Below are 19,866 nucleotides of genomic sequence, written 5' to 3'. Positions count from 1 at the left end.
GTCATCAACTCGCGCCTCATTGTTTTGGAAAGCAAGCATGGCTGGAACAGTAACTGGCGTAACTGTGCCTAAACATTCTTTGTCAAAACTACAATCTTTAAATGGACTTTTTGCCATTTATAAAAAGGAAGGACCTACGTCTGCTGATGTATTAAACTCATTAAAAGAGGCACTCCTCAAAGAGGCCGGTGTGAAAGATCCTAATCCCAGAAAGAGGAAGAAGCAAGTTTTGAAAATGGGGCATGGCGGGACTCTGGACAGTGCAGCCTCTGGTGTGCTCGTTGTTGGGATTGGAAATGGAACAAAGATGCTTAGTACTATGCTGGCTGGTTCAAAGAAATACATGGCTGTTGGAGAGTTGGGAAAAGCAACAGACACCCTTGACGCCACAGGCAATGTGGTTCATGAGAAGCTCTATGATCACATTACCAGGGAAGCCTTTGAGGAGAAGTTGAAGCAGTTCACAGGGGATGTCATGCAGGTTCCTCCACTGTACTCTGCACTGAAGAAGGATGGCAAGCGTCTGTCTGTCCTGCTGAAGCAAGGCCACGAGGTGGAAGCCAAACCTGCACGGCCGGTCACAGTGTATAACTTGTCACTGCAGGACTTCACACCCCCCCTCTTCACTCTTGACGTTGAATGCGGTGGTGGATTTTATATCAGAAGCTTGGTGGACGACCTGGGAAAAGCACTCTCGTCGTGTGCCCACGTGAGGAAGCTGATCCGGACCAAACAGGGTCAGTTTACCCTTGACGCCCACACGCTGCGGGAGGAACACTGGACACTGCAGCACATTGTTCAGTCCATGCAGCCCTGTCCTGGGTCAGAGGTCACCAAGGAGGATGGCACAAGCCCAAACCTGGGGGTTGAACTGAACGTCCAGGTGAAGGGGGATAAGAATGGCAAAGATGAAAAAGGGGCGTTATAACCCCTCCCCCTCAGTCACATTGTCCCCTCTCTATATGAGAGCTAAAGGCTGCGTTTTGGTTATCTGCCCCTCCCCGGAGGTGTACACGTCTTCTCTCCCTCTCATGCATGTAAAAGCATTGTTTTGGTGCAAGCATGGCTGGAGGGAATTTACAACATATTCCTCATGCCGGTCCATTCTTTGGCGAAAGCCAGTTGAAGGCAGTCCCTGCACTGTTACATGCATCATTTCTGTGGATGTGTATATTACTAGAACATTATATCATGTCATTGGACATGACTGAAGACAATTTTAATGTTTTTTGTTTTGTTTCTAGATTAAATAATACATTTTGCATTTTTAAATATTGGTTTTATTTTGGTGAATTGTACTATATCTCATTTTTTCATGCATTTTGAGGTTTTGTTTGGAATATTTTTACTTTCAAAGATCTCTACACCATCTAGTGTTGGCACAAGATAAGACATGGAAGCAACTTGAAATGTAACTCCCATACCTTTCTAACTGACATGTCAGAATTAATAAACAATAATACAAGTATTTTGTAAATGTTTTGTTGTAAACACAGAGATAGTGTTTCTCCTATTTAGGTCATAATAGCCTAGTCATGTTTGGTTTTCTTAGTATGTTCATTGGGGCCCCAAGAAGCCTTGCACATATGAAGTTGCTAGAGAGCACATTCAAATCCTCAATAAGACATTGGTTAAATTCAATCCACTGTAAATTCATTTGAGGATACTACACTGAACTAAAATATAAACACAACATGTAAAGTGCTGGTTTCATGAGCTGAAATAAAAGATCACAGACATTTTCCATTTCCACAAAAAGCTTATTTCAGTCTAATTTTGTGCACACATTTGTTTACATCCCTGTTAGTGAGCATTTCTCCTTTGCCAAGATAATCCATCCACCTGACAGGTGTGGCATATAGTTCCCGCCAATATCCAGCAATTTCACACAGCCATTGAAGTGGGACAACATTCCACAGGCCACAATCAACAGCCTGATCAACTCTATGCAAAGGAGATGTGTCGCGCTGCATGAGGCAAATACTGACTGGTTTTCTGATCCACGCCCCTACTTTTGTTTTAAGGTATCTGTGACCAACAGATGCATATCTGTATTCCCATTCATGTAAAATCCATTGAATAGGGCCTAATTAATTAATTTAAATTGACTGATTTCCTTATATGAACTGTAACTCAGTAAAATCTTTGAAATTGTTGCGTTTATATTTTTTCAGTGTATTTAAAAATGCAACTATTTATATAAAAAACTGTTAGCGCTGACAGTAATGTTAATGCCAGTTGGGATGGCACTAGTAGACAGTGGCCTTTTCTCATTTAGGAAAAAGTCTGTCCTCCACCCTCTCCTCCATCCACGCTCCTCTGTGACTGGTGGAGGAGAGGTCAATTTGTTAGTAGGCAAATGGAAGAGTGTCCTTTCCTCCTCTATAGCCACCTTTCATCAAGGATAGTCATGTGTATCCTACCAGAGTCCTTCGCAGAGGAGTTTTTAAATCTGCCACAACCCCTTGAATCAGCTTTTGTTTTGTCAGAGGACAAAAGTAAGCACATGTTTAATAACAATATGCCACTTACCGTTGTATCTATACATTGTCCTGCACAACTATATTTGTTTATATCACTTAACACATATATTTTGGGATCCACCCGTTATGGTAATTTGCCTGATGATGCCACGTGGAGGAGTCCTCGCTGCCTCTCCTCGATTACCTTTGACCTTTTTCAAAAGGAGGTGAGAGAGGACAGAGGAGAGAGGATGCAAGAGTTAAGCAAATTCTATTGAGAAAAGGCCAGTGATCCAGCTACATGGCAGAAGTCACATGATGATCCACCTCCAGGGGTAAACCCAATCTCTCCACGAATTAAACCGAAAAACTATGTTATAAGTGAGAAGTAGGTCAATTCAGTAGGTCAATAGTTAAATTCTATTCTCCAAAAGGAAGTGGACTTATTAGTAGTATTAATTCAGACATGCACTGCTGTCAGTTAGAAAAGGATTGAGTTACACATTGCAAGTCGCTTCCATGTCTTACCTTGTACTAGCACTAGATGGGGTAGAGGGCTTTGAAAGTAACCATATTTTAAAAAAACTCAAAATGCATGAAAAAAATAAGATGTATTACAATTCAACAACATTATTTCATCTAGAAACATAGTAAAACGTTTTTCTTTTTAAACATTACATTCTTTAGTCTTCAGCCAATTACAATGACGTAGTAATGGTGTAAAACAGGTTGCTATATTAAATTATACAACAGGTGGGTCTAATCCTGAATGCTGATTGGTTAAAACCGCATTCCAGCCGGCTTCTCGGGCATTATCACTTTAATCATGTTCTAGTAATATACACATCCATAGAAATGATGCCTGTAACAGTGCCGGGACTGGCTTTGCAATAAAGAGGAGGATGTGTTCAACAGCAAGGTAGGAGAGAAGGAGGTGTACTACGTAGTAGTAGTAGTACTACGGTTGGGTGTTGAATACATTTATACAACAATTGCATTAATTGACTGATTTATTGATTTTATTTGCCAGTTAAAAACACACACACAGTACATACTGTAGATTTTAAGAAACGTGACATCACAAAATGTAAGACTTATTTCCATTGTCGTTCCTAATGTGCATTGAGCAAAAACGTTACATTACATGGATACATTATATACATACAGACACTTCAGAAAGTATTCACACCCGTTTACTTTTTCCACATTTTGTTACAGCCTGATTAAATTGAGATGTTGTGTCGCTGATCTACACACAATACCCCGTAATGTCAAAGTGGAATTTAGTTTAGACATTTTGACAAATTAATTAAAAATGAAATGCTGAAATGTCAATAAGTATTAGTTAGAGTTTAATGGTTGTGATATGAGAGAACTGAGGATGGATAAACAACATTGTAGTTACTCCATAATACTAACCTAACAGCATTCTGTCCTAGCGTTACATTGTCTCCGGCCCCGTTCCTCTCTAACCGCTTGTAGGCCATGCCTATATGTACGTCGTGCAGACACTCAACCTCCAGGTAATGCCGCCCGCCGAGGTCCTCCTTGCTCAGCACCTGGTTGCATTCATCGAACCGCTCTTGGGTGCTGGGAATAGTCTCGCTCCTTCCTCTGGCGCGTCACTTTCCTGTTCCCCTCGAACAGGGACAGGAAACAATTTGCTGTGCTGGGGTCTAGTGTGAGCTCACTGGCATCTGAAATGTGCAGATTAGAAGTTTCAGTTACCTGCTACACAAGCTTTGCTGTCACACTTGACACTATTATAAATTGGTACATGGTCCTCTTATATGTCAAATATTCTACAGAGACCACTGTCAATCACTGTGTTCGTAAAGGTGAGAATGACAAATGGATATTTACTCACATTTCTTCAGACCTGGTTTATTCCTGCTCTCTCCTGTGTGGTCCATGCTGAAAGATACATAATAAAGAAGAATGAATGAAAGCCTGGAAATGCTCATACTACTCAGGGGATGCAGTATAATGACACTAGGATGTAACAAGGCTCATAGCTAGAAGGTTTCATTTCTTTAATTAAATAGTTTAATTGATAAAGTTCTAATCTCTCAATGTTTAGCTCTACTCATTCATATTTTATTTAGAAGCATATTTGTATTTTTACTCAATCTAAACTCACTTCAGCTGTAGCGGGAAATCCAATTCAACGTATCTGAGGGGATTGTAGCTCAGATCCAGCTCTTTCATCTGGAAGGGTTCTGACCTCAAAGCTATGGCCAGGACAGAGGACACGTTCTCAGGCAGTGTGATCAAACAACCAGATAGCCTGTAAATGAGAATAGGAAAAATAATTATGGAAAAAAATACAAATTTGTTTCAACATTAAAACTAGAAACATTGAACATTGAAGAACCATCTATATCCATAGGGCAGCACAGAGATCAGCACAGAGATGAACCCCTTCAAATGTGTTTGGTACTGCTGTACATACCTCAGCGCTTGCAGCTTGCAACGCTTGTGGAGGGCAAACGCAAGCAACTCTGCCCCCGGGTCCCCAAGGTCATTGCAGCTGAGGTCCAAGTTCAGAAGTGTTGAGGTGGGACAAGTCAGCACTTTGCAGATTGCCTTGACACCTCCAACTCCCACATGATTGTGGCGTAGATTCAGGGTTTCCACCTTGCAGTTGGGGTTCCGCAGCTCACAGCAGAGGCGGATCACCCCTTCATCGCGCAGGTAGTTGTGGCCCAGGTCCAGGACTGACAGACGAGAATTCTCAGACTGGAGAACTGAGGATACAGTTGCACACTCCAGTGCTGTGATGTCACAAAAGTTGAGCCTGTGAAAAAGATTGAGTTCATAATTGCCATTACAAACTTTCAATTTATAATTGACATGTGCGATTTAAACATGCTACACAAATAGTGAGTGATACTTACAACGTTCTAGTGCAAGACAGCAAAGCAGGAGCCAGTCTGCGAAAAGCTTCCTCCGAAGTTTTGTTATTCCCGAAGTCGAACTCTTCAGGCTTCTCTGACATAATGAACATATATGCCAGGAGAGAACACTGAAATGGAGTTGGCTGTGTGTCTGAAGGTGAGACTTGGTTGTTGTCATTCTGTAGTATGGTGTAGTCCTTCAGCTGAAGCAGTCAGTGGATCAAGTTGATGCATCTCTCTGGAGAGAGGTCCTTCCTTTTAAACATCTTGATATATCCAATTAACTTTTTGTTGCATTCTGAACTGCTGGTTGTTTTTCCCAGAATGTCTTGAAGGAGGTCCCGGCTGGAGTCGTGAGATATCCCAAAAAGGAAGCGTGTGAAAAGGTCCAGGTGTCCATTTTGACTATCTAATGCAATGTCGAGCACACCTTTGAGGAAATCTAACAAAGTGCTCCCTTTCCTCTTTTTGATTAAGGCTTTCACTGAGTCAATCCTGCCATTTTCAAATTCATGAAATACGTACAGAGCAGCAAAGAACTCCTGAACACTTAAGTGTACAAAACAATACAGCTTCCTTGGATACAGTCCATGCTCTAATTCTACAAGTTCTGTACACAGGCCAGGGCATGTAGCAGCGTCCACGACACTAATATCACAGTCTGTCAAGTGCTGTTCTGTAAAGAGCACATTTTGACTTTCCAGGTTCTGATATGCTAGCTTTCCCAATTTCAAAATGATGTCTTTGTTTGACATCAAAGGACGTTGTTTGTCCTGTTTTGGTTAATGCTTCTCGAAACTGATCCTTGTTTGTATTCTTATGTAATGGATATACATTTCAAAGAGGGTTGTAAGCAAAGATCGAGGCTTTGGCCCGCTCTTGTTGTCTTTACTCAGTATATCCTGAAGCACAGTTACTGCCATCCAGCAGAACACCGGTACATGACACATGATGTACAGGCTCCGGGTTGCTTTTATGTCTGAGATGATGCGGCTGGCCATCTCTGGATCTCTGATGTGTTTCCTGAAGTACTTGTCCTTTTGATCATCATTGAACCCTCTGATCTCTGTAACTCGATGACAATAGTCTCTAGGGATCTGATTGGCAGCTACTGGACGGGAGGTTATCCAGATGAGAGCCCTAGGGAGAAGATAGCCAGTGATGAGGTTTATAAGCAAAACGTCCAGTGAAGCAGACTCAGACACATCAGATACCCGCCTGTTTTCAATTTTATCAAACTTTAGTTGCAGTTGGCTCTCATCCAGACCATCAAGGATGAACAAAACATTATGTTCATCATACATCTCCTTAACGTTTATGTCTTTAAGTTCAGGGTAGAAGACCTGAAGAAGTCCATGCAGACTGTGCTGGTCTTTTATCCAATTCAACTTCCGGAAAGATAGGAGGAATACAAAATCTATTTCTTGATTCGCTTTTCCATCTGCCCAGTCCAAGTTGAGCTTCCGAGCTGCCACAGTTTTCCAAATGCCAGCGATTCCCTTTGTCACCACACATCTGATAGTTTCGTCTTCAGCAGGCTTGAAGATATCTTGGCATTTTATGACGGAGGCCTCAGAGGAGTCTTTGAGGTGTGCCGTCTCAGCCTGCCACACCTCGTGTTCCTTATTGATGCTGGTAGAATCACAGGTGACAATGTACAACTCTGTGTAGACCTTGTTAAGGACTGATGTGCTTTGGGTTTCAATACCCTCTAGTATGCATTCAGAATCCACCTTCTGGCGTTTTATGATCTTGTCTTTGATGTGAAGGATGTCTTGAAAAAGAGCAACAAAAAAAGAACAACAAATGTGTTATTTTGGGTGAAATTTGTATATTTTTCTCCTCTGGGATAACAACTGAATTTGACTTACTGTCACGATCGTCTAAGGAGGAGGACCAAGGCGCAGCGTTGAAGGTGAACATATTTATTATTATACTGATCACACGATCAAAACAACAGACGATAACGTGATGTCTACGGTTTAACACAAAACCAAATAAGAACAAGAAACCACAAACACAAAGTGAAAGACAGACAGTTAAATATGGCTCCCAATCAGAGACAACCAGCTGACACTCGTTGCCTCTGATTGGGAGTCACTCAGGCCAACATAGAAATACAAACATAGAATTACACACCCTGGCTCAACATAACAGTGTCCCCAGAGCCAGGGCGTGACAGTACCCCCCCCTAAAGGCGCGGACTCCGACCGCGCCAACTAAATACCACAGGGGAGGGACCGGGTGGGCACTCCGCCTTGGCGGCGGATCCGGCTCCGGGCCTGATCCCCACTCCCTATCCAACCCCCCAAAGTACCCCTGGTCCGGTCTGGCCCCGCTGGCCGGAGCTGGACTGCACACTGATGGAGCGGATTGCTCTAGCTCCGGCATAACGCATCTGACCGGTGCCGGACCAGGCACCAGTGGAACAGGCACGGGCCGTGCCGGACCGACGACGCACACCACTGGCTTGGTGTGGGGAACAGGCACGGGCCGTGCTGGACTGACGACGCACACCACTGGCTTGGTGTGGGGAGCAGGCCGGGCCGAGCTGGCGACACCCACCGTAGACTTGGTGGGGGGAGCAGGAATGGGCCGGACTGGGCTGGCGACGCGCACCACAGACTTGGTGCGGAGAGCAGGAATGGGCCGGACTGGGCTGGCGACGCGCACCACAGACTTGGTGCGGAGAGCAGGAACGGGCCGGACAGGGCTGGCGATGCGCACCGTAGACTTGGTGCGAGTGGCAGGAACAGGCCGGACCGTACTGGGAACACACACCACTGGCCCTACGTGGGGATCAGGAACAGGCCGGACCGGACTGGCAACACACGCCAGTACCTCTCGCCGTGCCTCTACATCTTCCACCCCCTCTTCGACCAGTGGCCCCCGTAACCTGGCGGCCTCCTCTGCCAATCCGCTGGGCCGCTCTGCCGCGGTCTCCTGCTGGCCCGTCGTCCACGGCGTTAGCCCCCCCCTAAAAAATTTCTGGGCTTCACTCCTACCCGTGGCCAAGGTCTCCATGTCCCTCGCCAGCCGTTCGCCCTTCTGCCACAATGTCAAGCCCCTCTCCTCCTCATCCGGCTTGACCCAGTCGAGGAGGCGAAGGAGATCTGTTAGAGATCTCCCTGGCGATGGCTCCTGGACATGCTGCTTGGTCACATCTTGGTGGTTTCTTCTGTCACGATCGTCTAAGGAGGAGGACCAAGGCGCAGCGTTGAAGGTGAACATATTTATTATTATACTGATCAAAACAACAGACGATAACGTGATGTCTACGGTTTAACACAAAACCAAATAAGAACAAGAAACCACAAACACAAAGTGAAAGACAGACAGTTAAATATGGCTCCCAATCAGAGACAACCAGCTGACACTCGTTGCCTCTGATTGGGAGTCACTCAGGCCAACATAGAAATACAAACATAGAATTACACACCCTGGCTCAACATAACAGTGTCCCCAGAGCCAGGGCGTGACACTTACTTTCTTTCTCCTTGCTGTAGTCATACAGTGGCACTGGTCTTAACTGTGGCATCTACAGGAATTAACAAAACAGACATTTAGATTTCAAATACCCTTTCATATACAGAGTTTCAAACATTTATATAGAGAGTTAATGGTGGCAACACTCCATAATCTTATAAAGATTGTCTATAAGAAATCCCATTAATTACCTGCTGGTCAATCATATCCCCTCCAGGGTACACATGGCCTAGAGTTAAAAAACATTTAATAAACATCAAAATAAACTAGGTTAGCAGAGCAACTTACAATGATCTATACAATTTAAATAAAAACAGTGATCCACCCATGATTTGCCCCAAAAGTCAAAATGGTGAAAGCCATCAATGGCACTGGCAATGAAAAAAACAAAAAAACGATGTCCTATACACATCTATAGGAACATTCAGAATCCCTGTAGCTGGAAAGAACACATAAAAAAAAGCCCCATTACCTGTTGGTCATCCATCTCCTCAATGGTAGTTATTGTCGTAATCTCCTCATTCTCAAAGCCTATGCAAGGAAAGATGTATCTCTTTGGTGAATCATTTAACATTGACTAGAGAGAGAGAGAGATTAAGGGCCTTTTTTGTCCCAAGATTAAGGCCATAAGATACAGAAAACACTGCATACAGGTCATAAAATTCACTGTTGTAATACAATGCACACACAGATATTTTATTCTGAGGGGAGTTTACCGGGTATGTCATACCCTAAGCAATTATGCTTACAACTTTAATAGAAGAACAAAATGCTACTGAGTAAATACTATAACCAAGGCTAAGCCCAAAATCCCTCCTTTACTCCTGTGTGAAATCATACATTTTAGTTATTGAGTATTAATGCCTATACTCACCTTGTTGACTTTGTCTCCATTTACAGTATTTTAGAACGGCGGACGCAATGTAACTGGCCTTTTCTCCATTTTTCTTCATCAGTACTGCCACAAGGTATTTCACTCCCATCATCTTAACACTCTCATCAATTGTCCTACACAGACAGCGTTTAAATCGTTGGAACATCTTCGAATTCAAACTTTTCAGTTTGGCACTAACCTCTGCTTTGACCCGTTTGTAAATATCCTTTCTTGCTGACATCTGAAGACCAACACAATAAATAAAAGGCATTTAGAGTTCATGCACAGTCTGGTTCACAGGACCTTTAAAACATTTCATTAACATAAAACTATTACTGTCAGTGGTAGACTACAGTAAAGCCCGACAACTATTAAAACACTATTCCACATGAGAGTATTAGTTGGGTTGTTGATGACAGTATTAGTTGGGTTTGTGATGACAGTATTAGCAAAGATTTTTTATAACTAAACCAAGATAGACCACTGCCTGTCGTTTCCAATGGAAACAGATGAGTCATAGTGGGCAGAACAAGCAAGGAGGTGGGCAGAGCCAAGCACGAGCTAGCGATCCTATAGGCGATATGCACAGGCGAGCATGACGTATTTCCGGTTAAATCTCAGGATGGATGTAAACTTCCGGTTATCGTAGAATGCTGTGCTACCGTATGCTAGCATTGAATGCTTGTCGTCAAAAACATCCGAAATGGTTAATTTTCGTCGTTGTTGTTTATCTTAATGTTTATGTTAATGTTTTTACTTGTAATACTTCGTCTTGACTTATAACACGATGACGTGTAAACGTACGAAAGTACAGGAGGGACGACAGACATGCCACATTCAGAGTAATGGGCAGTCTGATATAGTAATGCAACCAAATGATTGCATATCCCACACCCAGCCACACAGGAACAGTAGCTTTTAACAAGCACAACTGGCTGTGAATCACGCAATGTCATCTGAAATACACAGAAGCATAATTTAATGGGTTTTGAAAGACGAGGGTCTACAGCAGCAGGAGTAGGAGCAAAACTTGTTCTTTCTACTTTTTACTGGTGTAAGCAACTTATCTACTGTCTCGTGTCACTTTTGTGCTTTCTGCATCACTTTCCTACTGTCTTGCACCACTTGGCTATACTGTCTCCCACCACTTACCTATTGTCTTGTGCCATTTACCTACCTTCAAACAGTATTGGCAGAGCAGTAGGTGAGTGGTGCAACATTGTAGCCTAGTACCAATAACAGTAGAGTGAAGGTTTTGCTCCTAATTCCTCTTGAAAAGTAGAAACATCAAGTACAAAAGCAAGGAAGTTGGGCCATATGTTTATAAAGAAAGAAGTAAAGATGACAGGACAGTTTTGAGTAGAACATCAGCAGTTTGAAGAATAGCTGAGTGGAATATGTTACTGTCATTGCAGTCATCAAGTCAGGAAAAAGTAGTAATCTCATTATTGTTTACATTTCAAACCAAACTCCAATTTGTTTACAACAGACCCAACAACAAAGCATGGCAATTCCCACTCAGCTACCCTGGTCTGTATTAGGCTACCACTGTTCAGCTATCGTGAAAACCTCTAAAGTGTTCTCTTAGCAATGGCAATCAAAGCTGTGGTAACATTAAACGAGTAAAACGTGTTGAACGGAACCTTGAACAAGTTCAACAGAACTTTGAACGTGTCACTTAATCTAGTCCTACTCTCAGCTGGTGTGGTGGCTTTAGTTTCTTCATTGAGCGGTAGCAGTGGGCTCTCACAGAGATCTCATTTGTAGCCCTGTTTTTACCTGATACTTTCATAAAAGTACAAACACATGAAGTGAGAGGTATATACACATGATTAAACTTTATTTAAAGCATGATTAACCTGAAGCAGGACAGAGTCATGACTTAAAACACCAAAGCAAGGCTTCTAGCTCAGGCTAGCTAGCGTTAGCATATTACCTTCAAAGTTGCAAAGAAAATAAGAAACGTAAAATTTGAAGCCTTTATCCAGTTTGCTACGTGGTGTCGTACTGGATGTCCAGACGACCCTCCGTATATCATTAACAGATACTTTAGGCAACTCCAGCAAACACCTTGTAAACTTCATCTCTGCCATCATAACGGTCTACTGTCACTGTCTAATGTTTTTCCGGTAACCGGAAATGCCCAAGCATCCTTACGCCAATGTGGAAGTGATGCGTGCATAGAGCCCATTGGCCCGTTCTAGCATACATCTGCATATTTCCTTTAGGGAAGGCCTACTCTGTGAAACGTGCATATGCAATAACTCAATTTGACTTTGCACTCCTTCTAAACAACGCGATTTTTAAACACTTTGGCAAAGGGTAACGTCTACAAAACGTAGTCCACTCTGTTCATAACAGATTCTAGTTCTGCAGAAGTCAGGTCATTCATACTTCTTGCTCTTCCCGGAGCTGCAGAGCTGTTGAGCAGAGCTGTTATGAAGGAAGTGAGTTTGTGTTTATACAGGACCCCCCGCCCCCAATCATGTCAATGTGGAACTATACCGAGCCCTCTGCATTGTTACAAAATGTGAGAGGCGCATGGCAAAGTGGTACTGAGCTCAATTTGGCCTCTGCGTGGCTCCGCAAATGTGTCACACCATCCACACAGTGCCTCCGACCACATTTTCGGATCAAGTATACTCTTACTCATGCCATTTATGTGGATAGGCAGAGACATATGAATTACTTCTAATGTGATTTAATTTTTATGTAAACATTTAAATGTAATTACAACTACTTAAAACCTAATTAATGTATAATTTCATATCAGTTGTTCATTGATCAGCCACTTTTATTATTTCCCCCTCCTACCAGAAATGGGCGTGTCGGCGAAAGCGAAGAATTGAGAGCCCGGGCTTTTGAAATGCCGGGCAAACTCTGATCGGCTGCTGAATTCCAATGTCCTGGAGTGCACTGAAGAATGTAGCCTGCAGTAACCTCATATTCCAAACCAAATCAACTATGTTTCTTTGTGCCGAAAACAAGTGGTGACGTGTAACCTATTGAATAAATAGCACCGCTTCCTCATTGTGTTGGTGGAGCGGTGTTGCCAACTCCTCAGTAAGGAAAGTAGCTATTGGCTATCCTAAAAGTCGCTAGAAGTCGCTAAATGACGTAATCACATAATTTGCATAATTGGCGATGTGCATGTAATTGTGATGGATGCTGTAGGAGAGAGGAATAACATTGTGGGAGAGACAAAAAGTGAGTAAAAAACACCCTAAATATGTTTAGAACTACAAATTAACTTTCTTCTGTCGATTCTTGTTTTTTTTATGTCACAATTCCAACCCTCCTCCTTTATCCGGGCTTGGGACTGGCAAAAGTGACCCAAAAGAGACACTCTGGTGGAGTTACTTAGTTTATATATATATATTTTGTTGTTGTTGCATGCTTCCCTCCCACATGCGCGATTCATTTGTAGTCTGGACGCGGAGGGGTGAACATCTGCTGCTCTGATTGCAGCTGGGAGGGACTGCTGCGCGAGGACTGGGCCGTCTGTGAGTGCTTTGGGACGGGGGTGGGCCCATGGGTGGGGCCCACGGCAGCACCCGCTGCTCGTTGAGAAGAGTAAGAACGATACGTGCTTTCACGTCAGAGTCTCCAAAACTCTCCAGTAACACCAGAAAAAGTCGCTAGATTTGTCGCTAGTCTCTTTTTTGAAAATGTGTCGCTAGAGGGGTATGAAAAGTCGCTAAATTGGCAACACTGTGGTGGAGTGAGTGTGAAAGTCAGTCTCTTCCCTCATTCTCAGAAATGTGCATTTAATACGTTTTTAAAAAGTACATGTTTGTTCCCCGATGAGAGTAGGCTTTTCTAAATGTTTTATATATATATATATATATACACTACGGGTCAAAAGTTTTAGAACACCTACTCATTCAAGGGTTTTTCTTTATTTTCACTATTTTCTACATTGTAGAATATTAGTGAAGACATCAAAACGATGAAATAATACATATGGAATTATGTAGTAACCAAAAAAGTGTAAACAAATCAAAATATATTTTATATTTGAGATTCTTCAAATAGCCACCCTTTGCCTTGATGACAGCTATACACACTCTTGGCATTCTCTCAACCAGCTTCACCTGGAATGCTTTTCCAGCAGTCTTGAAGGAGTTCCCACAAATGCTGAGCACTTGTTGGCTGCTTTTCCTTCACTCTGCGGTCCGACTCATCCCAAACCATCTCAATTTGGTTGAGGTCGGGGGATTGTGGAGGCCAGATTATCTGATGCAGCACTCCATCACTCTCCTTCTTGATAAAATAGCCCTTACACAGCCTGGAAGTGTGTTGGGTCATTGTCCTGTTGAAAAACAAATGATAGTCTCACTAATCCCAAACCAGATGGGATGGCGTATTGCTGCAGAATGCTGTGGTAGCCATGTTTGTTGTGTGCCTTGAATTCTAAATAAATCACAGTGTCACCAGCAAAGCACCCCCACACCATAACACCTCCTCCTCCATACTTTACGGTGGGAACTACACATGCGGAGATCATCCGTTCACCTACACCGCGTCTCACAAAGACACGGCGGTTGGAACCAAAAATCTTAAATTTGGACTCAACACCATAGGACTAATTTCTAATGGCCATTGCGCGTGTTTCTTGGCCCAAGCAAGTCTCTTCTTCTTATTGGTGTCCTTTTGTAGTGGTTTCTTTGCAGCAATTCGAACATGAAGGTCTGATTCACACAGTCTCCTCTGAACAGTTGATGTTGAGATGTGTCTGTTACTTGAACTCTGTGAAGCATTTATTTGGGCTGTAATTTCGGAGGCTGGTAACTCTAATGAACTTATCCTCTGCAGCAGAGGTAACTCTGGGTCTTCCATTACTTTGGCGGTCCTCATGAGAGCCAGTTTCATCATAGCACTTGATGGTTTTTGCATGTCTTAAAGTACTAATGGACTGTCGTTTCTCTTTGCTTATTTGAGGTGTTCTTGCCATAATATGGACTTGGTCTTTTACAAAATAGGGCTATCTTCTGTACAGTGCAAGAAGACGTCCCGGTAGTCCCCCTGGAACAGAAACAGCAGCGCAGAGAAGCGAGCCTTGAGTGATGAGCCACTCTCCTCCACCCTCACCTGGGTACGATCACTAGGACATCTGGGAAACAGAGAGGGAGGACCAGGGTTTAACTCATACACAGCTACAAAAATACACAACCAAAAATGGGACCTGATGCCTCTCTGCTTTGCACTCATATCAGCATAAACATTGATTGGGTGTAAGGCACATGGGGTGTACTTGTACATCAAGTTGCCTCATGTTACAGAATCAGGAGATAGGCTCCTGTCCTATGGGCCGTCTGGCTTGGACAAGTCCACTTACAAAAATACACAGACATATAGCCAAGCACATGTAATACCCTTGTTAAAACCAAGTATAGAGTTTATTTGTTATAATTAATTGGTATTAGATTTAAAAGGTGATCGAATAGCTCCTGATTTGTAATGTCGTTAATGCATTTCTTTTGAAGCAATGTTTTAAAAAATTTACAAGTGAATAGGTTGGTTTACTTTTAAGTTTAAGTTTCCCACGTATCTCGTTAAAGTTTTGACCAATGAGGAAGCTTGTTAAGTTGTGGCCAATGGGAAAGTGGACTGGTTGCTGGAAAAAGAAAAAGAGAGGGAAAGGTTGAAAGAAGGGAGCGGAGAGACGTTAGTGGAGTTGGTGAAGGAAAAACGACCAAAGGAAACGATAAAGAGAGAACAAAACCATACCTACAGAGTTTTTAAGGGAAATCCTGATTTTAGTTCTATAAGAGAGTGTTATTATTTAGTTAAGAAAGACCTAGTGGAGACTGAAGCTGCCGTCACATTGTGGAGACATTCGACATCCTAGAGGTTAGCCTAGCATCGTGCGAGACTTGGAGAGAATTGCTTGTGACGATCAACGAGTTCGGGTTTCCAACGGATGTCTGTTGCTGCTACGGAGTACTGGCTGCATTGATAGCTGTGTTCGCTGTGGACCTTGTGAGGACACCTGCACGGAACTGCTATACTTTGCTGAGGCATTATCTACAAGTAGTGAGTAACTACAAATGTGGGGTGGACTTCGGGACTTTATGTATGTCGTAATTTTTTTTAGCTCCAACGCGCGCCCAGGGTTTAAGCAAGCTTGCAAATAATTTGGACATGGGTTGTGGAAAAATCATTGGGGTTTATTATTTTATTTTATTTTGATGTGATACATTGAAAATGTGATTAATATAGATCTTGAACCTTATGTCTGTTGTATTGGTGGAGTAATTTACTGTTTCAGTTTCATTTAATGCATAGGAAAGCATATCCTTATAATAATAACCAAGTCTATAATCATTCTATCTGAAGTTAATACCCTATTTGTCATTCACCCTAGCAAGTTTACAATAGGGATTCTTATTGGAGATGTCCTTCTCACCTAATATCCCATGCTGTTCAGATATTCGAAGTAAGGTAATATCGTGAGAGTCAAATTCGAGCCTGGTGAGGGGGTTACACACAAACACACACACTTACAGGCCGTCATTGTAAATAATAATTGATTCTTAAATGACTTTCTTAATTGACTTGCTTTGTTCAGTCTATAGACTATAAAGAAGCATAAATACTTGTTCTGAATTATGAAATATCTCATAGGGTCGTCAGGGTTGGGGGAGTGAGTGGCGTAACAGTTGTCTAGGACAACCACAAATCGCTCCGTCTCGGTCTCCTTGACGGACACGCCCACATGCAGAGCGGAGCCCAGTGGCAGAGTGACTCTCTGACCCGCTGGGTAAGGCTCTGTGTAGTTGGAGTTGTGGTACAGAGACATGGAGGCTGACGCCTTGGAGCCAATACCTGAAACTCCACCCTCCACCCTGGTGCGAAGAGAACAAGCCAAGACAAATGTATTTTATTTATGACAAATTTGCAAAGCTGTAGCTTGTTATGTGCATATTTGTTTGCATTTAATAACAACAAGACTGGATGTATAAAATGCCATGAGAAAAAAAACATAAATATTTCCAGATATCTGACTGACTATTGTTAGAATCTTGGACTAATTTACATTTTTTAATTTTAGTCATTTAGCAGACACTCTTATCCAGAGCGACTTACAGTTAGTGAGTGCATACATTTTCATACTGGCCCCCCGTGGGAAACAAACCCACAACCCTGGCGTTGCAAGCGCCATGCTCTACCAACTGAGCTACAGGGGACTACAATCATCTGTGTTACAATCAGGGTGTAACACAGATGGGGTGGGACTACAATGTTGTGGTGTGTTGTGTGGTGTGATGTGGTGTGTTGTGTGGTGTGATGTGGTGTAGTGTGTTGTGGTGTGGTGTTTGTATTGTTTTCTGTAAAGTGACGTCTCCACTCACGGTAGGTAGGGTACGATGGCCACATCTAGGCTGCTCTTTGTGTCTAGCGGATAGGCACAGGAGAAAGGTATGCTCACAGGCCGGGTGAAGGACACATTGTGCACCTGGTAGATGAATAAACTGTTGGAGTAGATGGCATGGGTGCTGTTGGTCTGGAACATAGATGAAGAGAGGACGACAGTTGGGATGACATTAACAACATGACCGGTGGACATAATATAATATAACATAATATATTAAAATATAATATAATAAAGACCCGGTCATGTCTCCCTGAAGTATGGAAATTATTATTCACATGACACATTATTCATGTGTTGAAGTTATTATTCACATTACACATTATTCACGTGTTGATGTTATTATTCACATGATACATTATTAATGTATAGAAGTTATTATTCACATTACACATGTGTAGAGCTAGGAGTTATTATTCACATTACACATTATTCATGTATAGAAGTTATTATTCACATTACACATGTGTAGAGCTAGGAGTTATTATTCACATTACACATTATTCATGTGTAGAGCCAGGAGTTTGTCCAGACCACCTGGCCAGTTTCAGAGAGGCAGGCAGCAAGGTTTAGACAAACTCCCACAGTTGTAAACAAAAAGCTAGGCATGGGGAAATAATGTCTAGACGCTTTTTTCCAGTGGAGATTAAGTTAATGAATTGACTAGCTGAGCTGTGGGACAGTGGATGCGCATTGATAATTCAAATGGAATTGTTAAAATTATTTCTCCCCAGGATTATCGGGAATAACTAACAGCTATCAACCATTCAGCATCCTGGATCTGACTTTACAGTTTTCTAAATATTAATGAACAACTGACAGATACAGTATGAACTGCCCTTCAGTTGAAGTTAATTGATCGTAAGAAAAGAGAATATTGAAAAGGGACAGAAGTCAGTGTTCTCACTCCTCACCGTCAATGTGTTTCCACAGCTGCCCTCCCTGCGCTCCACCTGGAACCACACTGTTCCGTTAGCCTCCTGGTGGGAGGAGCAGCGGAGGTCAGCCAGGTGAGCAGAGAACGCGTTCAGACCTGCAGTCTGCAGGCCCGGAGTTTACCCTGGTCTAAAAATAAGACACCAGAATGGTGATCTAACTATATCCATAAAGCCTTAAAGAAGTTATTGATTGAATGATAAAAAATTATGAATAAGGATCATAAAAAAATGATACTCCTACCTGAACAGACGACACCAGCGTCTTCACCATGATTACAGTTGTGTCTCCCAAACCGGTTGTGACTGCACCTTGTGAGATTAGATTAGCTGCCTGTACATACAACGTCATCCATCCATATTGTCCCATTCCCCTGTCCGAAGTGGGCTTGGTGTGGTGCAGACATAGCTCTTCCACAGCCCAGCTGTCTACACACCACCTGGGCGTCACTCAAGTCCCACGAGTCATCGCACACCGTCCCCCAGCTACCAATGTGGTATACCTCCACTCTCCCAGAGTTAGGACCATTGATCAATCTGATCGGGGCATCTGACAAAGGAAAAAAGAAGAGAAAAAAACAGAGTTACTTATTGTAACAGCTAGACGTCACAGCCTGCGGTGTTCAATTCATTACCAAGTGTAGGTCGCCATCTGCTGTTGTGGCTAGAATCTCCGGTTTTGCACATTATTATTTTCTAACTATTTTACCCATCACTGTGCGTGAATACCAAACTGTGAGTACAGCCCTTGTTTGTCAATGTTTTACTGACAAAGTTGTCAATAGTTAAATCATATTTTTGTCATTATTACAGCATTTATGTATCTCGTTTTTATGCTAGCTCTGTAACATTGTTAGCTACATTTTGCCAGTCATTGTTAGCAGGCTATTCTTGTAGCTAGCTACCTGTATTTTCGTTTCAGTCATCATATTATTACAGTATCTTGTTTCATTATTGCTAAATTAATATGTGCCTTTTCCTAGTATTGATGCCATTGTATTCATGTTTATTATTTCCAGACCACATTGTGATCTGGATAAATGGATAGTTCATTGGATAATCATAGCTGGGTGATAATGGCACAGAAGAGTGAACCTTTAATCTCCAATCAACAATAAAGAACCCTAAACTGAGGAATTGTCTCTCTCACCATCTCTCTAATAGGAAGGAGAACAATCTCCATATCTCTGCCTACTCAAACCAGTGTAATAGTCTCAGAGGCTTCAGCCCTTTTCAACACTTATCCAAGTTACAATTGAATTGTAAGTGCATTTTACACAACACTTTCTTACACAACACTTTCTTAACACTCACCTTGCCACGCTGTCATTGGTGTAATTGCTGTGGTGTTACCAGCCAATGTGGTTGTTTGGATTGTTGGTCCTGCTGTTTCTGTTGTGTTGTTCCAGTAGAAAGGTGGTGATGTTGACAGAGATAAAGACAGGAGTTCAGTATAAATGTACCTTATATGGTTCTGACATTTTCTGTTTAACCCGGTCACGTCATTTGGTCAGGAAAACCTCTGCATTAACAAGAACACCATTGATCTGACAATACCACTTATAATACCAATTAAGCTGCATCAGACAAGGTTTTAACCTGCAGAGGTGGAGGTGGGATATGGGAAGGTGAGGCACGAAAAAATCCAGGACACCTGTGTAGTATTAATTAATAGCACACAACAAACCAGTCAATGGAGGGGGAACAAATAAAAACACATCCATATATGGCTACTCTTACTCTTCTGTATTTTCTTGTACATTTACTTGGGAAAAACATCTGAATATACTGTATCTATTAGTCCACACAACTTCCTGTGTGACTGACCTGTGTGGGT

General features: G+C 42.4%; 1 protein-coding gene across 1 annotated transcript; it reads left to right on the top strand.

Moving 5' to 3' along the window:
* The first annotated feature begins 5 nt into the window (after positions 1-5).
* LOC123482638 (probable tRNA pseudouridine synthase 1) lies at positions 6-1,730 on the top strand. The gene has a single exon (XM_045211037.1). It carries the CDS (start codon positions 38-40, stop codon positions 926-928), a length of 891 nt encoding a protein of 296 aa, XP_045066972.1. The 5' UTR covers positions 6-37; the 3' UTR covers positions 929-1,730.
* Positions 1,731-19,866: the final 18,136 nt, after the last annotated feature.

The sequence above is a fragment of the Coregonus clupeaformis genome, chromosome 35, assembly GCF_020615455.1.
Source record: "Coregonus clupeaformis isolate EN_2021a chromosome 35, ASM2061545v1, whole genome shotgun sequence".
Classification (NCBI taxonomy): domain Eukaryota; kingdom Metazoa; phylum Chordata; class Actinopteri; order Salmoniformes; family Salmonidae; genus Coregonus; species Coregonus clupeaformis.
The sequence above is the reverse complement of the archived record's forward strand: the minus strand, read 5'-3'. Positions and strand labels throughout refer to the sequence as shown.

Coding starts and splice junctions, on each gene's coding strand:
- LOC123482638 (XM_045211037.1), top strand. CDS start 38: ATGGCTGGAACAGTAACTGGCGTAACTGTGCCTAAACATTCTTTGTCA.